Below are 5,000 nucleotides of genomic sequence, written 5' to 3'. Positions count from 1 at the left end.
TCTATGGCACCAGTTCCTTAAACAATTTGTTTCTTTTCGCAGCATTATCTAATACTATAATAATCCTAATCATTATACTCAAAGTTCTGCATTATTTATATATACTTACGGTTATAAGAATATGTCAAAAAAAGCTGTAGCACAATTCATATGTTCACTTTTTGTTTCGTAAGAAAATATTGCATTATAGAGAAAGTAATGCTAATATTACCAAGTAACGCTACATATAAATATATACAGTACTCAAGAATAAGCACAATAATATGTCATTGAAGGCAATTTACTAACTGGTGTCAATGTGTTTCGTGCAGTAAACTTCCTATTTTCGTAGTTTCTACAGTTTCTCCGACGTAATCCTTTGGTTACAGAAACTCTGACTATTCTTTTCCTTTTTTTCATTTATTGTGTTCACTAAAGCATTGTTCCGACAAAACTATGTCCTTATCAAGTGATTACTGATAAACATAAATTTGAAATTCAGCTAAAATTATGATTGATTATTTTGAATTTATATATCATAGATAATGGAAACAGAAATTGGAAAAAGGGTAATAATTGAGTTTATACTTATATATACACATACAAACATATTGACACACGTGCGAGCACCCACCACCACAGAGACCACCAGCACCGCATTTTTCAGTTTCAGTGATCTTTTGGTGGCTCCAACTTTTGCAACTGTTTATCCTTTGGTCATGTAAAAGAGATAACAAACTGCCCAAGGTTGCATGATGGCTAGAAAATGGTGTTCATGAGATCTCCATGAAGCTAGCGTGATGGGATTTTAGAAAATTGTTCAAGGTCTAGCGCTGGAATAGGGGTGTGAATGGTCTTTAAATACTGTAGTTTAAAATTTATGGAAAGTAATTGAAGCATTTGTTAATTGATTTTACTAGGCAGTCAGTTAATTGCAATAGCCAGGCCTTCTCCATCATGAGGATCAATGCTACACAGTATTCTAGAGGTTTAATTCCAGCTGTCACCAAGTTGTGGAATGATCTTCCTAATCGGGTAGTTGAATCAGTAGAACTTCAAAAGTTCAAAATTACAGCAAATGTTTTTATGTTGAACAGGCTGACGTAAGTCTTTTTATAGTTCATATATGACATATCTGTTTTGACATTGTTATTGTTTTAGAATTATTCATTGTTAATTTGTTCTGATCATTTATTTATTTCCTTATTTCCTTTCCTCACTAGGAATTTTTCCCTGTTGGAGCCCTTGGGCTTATAGGTTCTTGCTTTTCCAACTACGGATTTTAGCTTGGCTAGTAATAATAATAATAATAATAATAATAATACATAACAAAATTATGTACCTCATTTTTTAAATAATAAAACACATCAAATCTGGTACCCTTGACCTTTTTTTCCAACTAGTAAATGTATCCGGACGTTTATGAGCAGATTCCTATTTACTGTTCGAATGCACCTATCGCTTGGTTTCATTAGGAATTGCCAACTACAATGGTCTCATATTTAAAATGCTTTGCTCAATATGATTCCAATGGTCTCAGTCTCAATCATTCGTCCCTTTCTATCTATTCTTTTGCCTTCTTCAATAATCTCTTCTCCTTAATTCGAGCAAGTTTGTATTCTTAGGAATTCCCTCGGAGTTTACTGGTCAACTGGCTCTCTTACCTATGTTTAATGTACGTCTTATATTTTGCATTGATCTCTTCGTTGGGATATTCATTTCTATAATCTGTCTAAATGAGATATGTGATCGTTTTAACCCGTCTGTTGCTTTAGCATTTAATATCACCTTGAATTTCCTTTTATCGTTAAAAATGTGTCTGTTTAATGTCCTTTTGCGCGCATCACTGAAATGAAAATCTGGGATAACGCAATCCATCCATGTTTGGATATTTGTTTAATTTTGGGGTTTTTCATCAATTATGTTTCGCTTTGGTAGCATTGAGCCAGAGGCGATTGGACTTCTTTTGAATAGAGAATATCTTTCTTGACCAGCATTTTGCTGGCATCTATGCCAGAAAAACAAATCCTTATTTTATTTCAAAAAGAGTGAAAGGAAAGTTATTGTTGATTAACTCGTCTGGCATCAAAAGAGTTTTCAGGAATTAGGGTATGCCTTGGCAATAAAAAAAAAAACATTATCATAATAATTCGTAGGACATAAAAGTAAAAAGGAAAATAACCAAAACTTATGAACTTCCTTCTCATCCTTCCATACAGTAATAGCATCTCTGATTTATTGATAATCAGTTGATGATATCTCCTTATCATTCGTCGTTAATCGTTAAAGATGACACTGAGAGACTGATATGGAAAATTGTTTTTAATATTGAACTCTCATTTATATATATATATATATATATATATATATATATATATATATATATATATATATATATATATATATATATATATATATATAGTGTATGTATGTATGTATGTATGTATGTATGCATGTATGTTCCATAAGAGTGTAGAAGACATCATTGATAAGAAAGGACATTATAGAGCCTTGGCAATATGGCCAAATTTCTTCTTTATGATAATTCATTGTTAAATGTCAAGAAAATACTGTAAATCCTTATTTTAGAGATGAAAGAAATTAGTAATCTTAGTCGTATATGATACTATTTATAGATTGAAATTGAAATAGCTTCTACAGAATATCAAATCAATTTTATTGTTTTATTTCAGATTATCTTGATAGCGGTGTTCTATGTGGGTGCGGTGTTAGCAGACGATGGATCCTACATGCTTGACTCAAGGGGTGTAGAGGTGGAGCAGGGACTGACTCCCTCTAAACATCTCTATGAAAATCACGACACCTTTTCTGAAGACTTTAAGCAGCACACCCAAGAGAGGGCCAGGCAGTACAGCCTTGATCAGACAATCTTCAATGATCCTGTAAGTAGAGAGAGCAAATTATGTCTGATGATTGCAAGTCTTCTTCTTTCCCACCGTTATCCCTACATTAAGGGATCGGTTGCCTGATTCATCCTCTCAAATCTCTTATTGAAAGGCATCCTCTTCCGCTAAACCTATCCTCTTCATATGATCCTTCACCTTATCTCGCCATCTAATTGTCTTCATCCCTCTCAATCATGTTTCTTTTCATTCCATCCCCATTATCCATCCTCAACACGTGTCCACACCATCTCAGTCCTGACACTTTTATCACCTCTGTAATCTTTACTACACCTGCCATTGTTCTTATTTCATCATTTTCCAATCTTTCAGGCAGTGGTATTTCCATAATCCTCATCAGGAATTCTCATCTCTGTTCTTTCAACCCTTACTTCATCTTTTTGTCTTAGAGCTCACGTTTCCTGACCCATATATTAAAACTGGTCTTATTACTGTGCTATAGGAAAATATATTACAATGGGTGATAAAAGGATTTCTTAGAAGTATCCAATATATTAACCAAATTTTTCTCCTAAACAGAACCCTCAGTACACCTGGGCCTATGCTGTTGAAGCCGAGTCAACTGGAGACTCAAAATCTGCCAGAGAAGAACGTCGTGGTGATGTTGTAGTTGGTCAGTACTCAGTTATGGATCCAGATGGTATTCGTCGTACTGTTGATTACCAGGTTGCTCCTGGAACTGGATTTCAGGCCACTGTTACGAAGGAGGGTACAAACGATAATTTCCAGAATCAGCGTGAACAGTACAGACAATACCAGACTCAAAATAACAACAAAAATCAACAACAGTATCAAAGATTGGACAGAATTCAGCAAAATTATCAACAATCCGACAGGAATCAGAGGCAGCAAAGTTTCAACATTCAAAATGAACGTAGAGACAACCAGAATATCCAGTTCCAAAATCAGAGGAACCAATTTGAATCAAATGATCGTCGTGGTTTCCAGATTAATAGAAATGACAGGAATGAACGCCAAGGTCAATTCGAGAACCAGAGGGAAAACAGATTCCAATTACAAAATCAATTCCAGGGCCAAAGGGAAAACAGGAATGAATTCCAAAACCAACAACAGAACTATCAAAACGAAAATCGTTTCCAGACTGAGGAGTCCAGTCTGAATCAGTTTCAAAATCAACAGAACTACAGACAAGTAATTGAGGACAGGAGGAACTTCCAACTCAGCCGAGTTCCAGGATCTGGTGTTATCCTTAAAAGCTCTGCTTTTAACCAACAACGTTACGGAGAGAATAGAAACTACTTTAATAACGAACAACTGAATAATGAAAGGGGCAGTGTATATTCCAGGGACCAGAACAGAAATAGACAGAATGTTAACCGTTATGGAAATATTAACAACCAGTATGAACAGAACCAATACCATCAAAACCAGCTTCAGGGAATTGACATTAATGACCGTTCTCAGTATGATAGATACTCAAGAACCAAACAAAATCAATATAGCCAAGACCAATCAATCATTCAGAGGCCGCAGTCTACAAGATACAATGAAATCAGTAATAATCAAAACCAAAGAAATAACTATTATCAAAACCAAAACGAAAACCAACGCTACAGATCAGTGGCGTCTCGAAACCAAATCCAGACCCCAAGTTATTTCAACAATGAAAATCAAAACCAGAGATCTCATTTGACACTTGGCAATCAGAATCTAAGGTCAAATAACGTGCAGAGACAAGGAACACAATCTTCTCAAAGATACCAAAACCGTTCCAACCAACAAAGCAACCAGGGTCAAGGCCAAGTGTATTCTTCGGGAATCTCCCAGAATTCGAACAATTACAGCAGGACATTTTCTCCAATCAGCGTTGTTCTTGCAAGAAGGTCTTAAATGTCGACCGTAAATACCCTTTCATAGACTAACACTGACGAACTTTGGCACTACAGGAAAAGTAGGAATATTGCATTATGAGCTTCGGTTATCACAGTGTTTTGGTACTGTGGAAATAGAAGTTCACATTGGTAGCAAATTAACTGGGTTGGGAATCAAGAGATATTTCCCGAGAAATAATATCTATAATAATAAGTATCACCTAACAGATACTTTCAATATCTTTTACTGACCAAGTTTTATATC

The 5,000-nt window shown here is 35.1% G+C and overlaps 1 protein-coding gene across 1 annotated transcript in view; it reads left to right on the top strand.

Annotated features, from left to right (window-relative positions):
* Positions 1-5,000, top strand: part of LOC137648434 (GATA zinc finger domain-containing protein 14-like) — a 5,229-nt gene that overhangs the window by 145 nt on the left and 84 nt on the right. Inside the window, exons 2-3 of the mRNA XM_068381354.1 lie at positions 2,673-2,882; positions 3,423-5,000. The exon at positions 3,423-5,000 is cut by the window's right edge and continues 84 nt beyond it. Of these exons, the coding sequence (XP_068237455.1) occupies positions 2,673-2,882; positions 3,423-4,754 (1,542 nt within the window). The 3' untranslated portion in view covers positions 4,755-5,000. The remainder of the gene's footprint in view (positions 1-2,672; positions 2,883-3,422) is intronic.

Source organism: Palaemon carinicauda, chromosome 10 (genome assembly GCF_036898095.1).
Source record: "Palaemon carinicauda isolate YSFRI2023 chromosome 10, ASM3689809v2, whole genome shotgun sequence".
NCBI lineage: Eukaryota > Metazoa > Arthropoda > Malacostraca > Decapoda > Palaemonidae > Palaemon > Palaemon carinicauda.
This window is presented reverse-complemented; position numbering and strand designations above follow the sequence as displayed.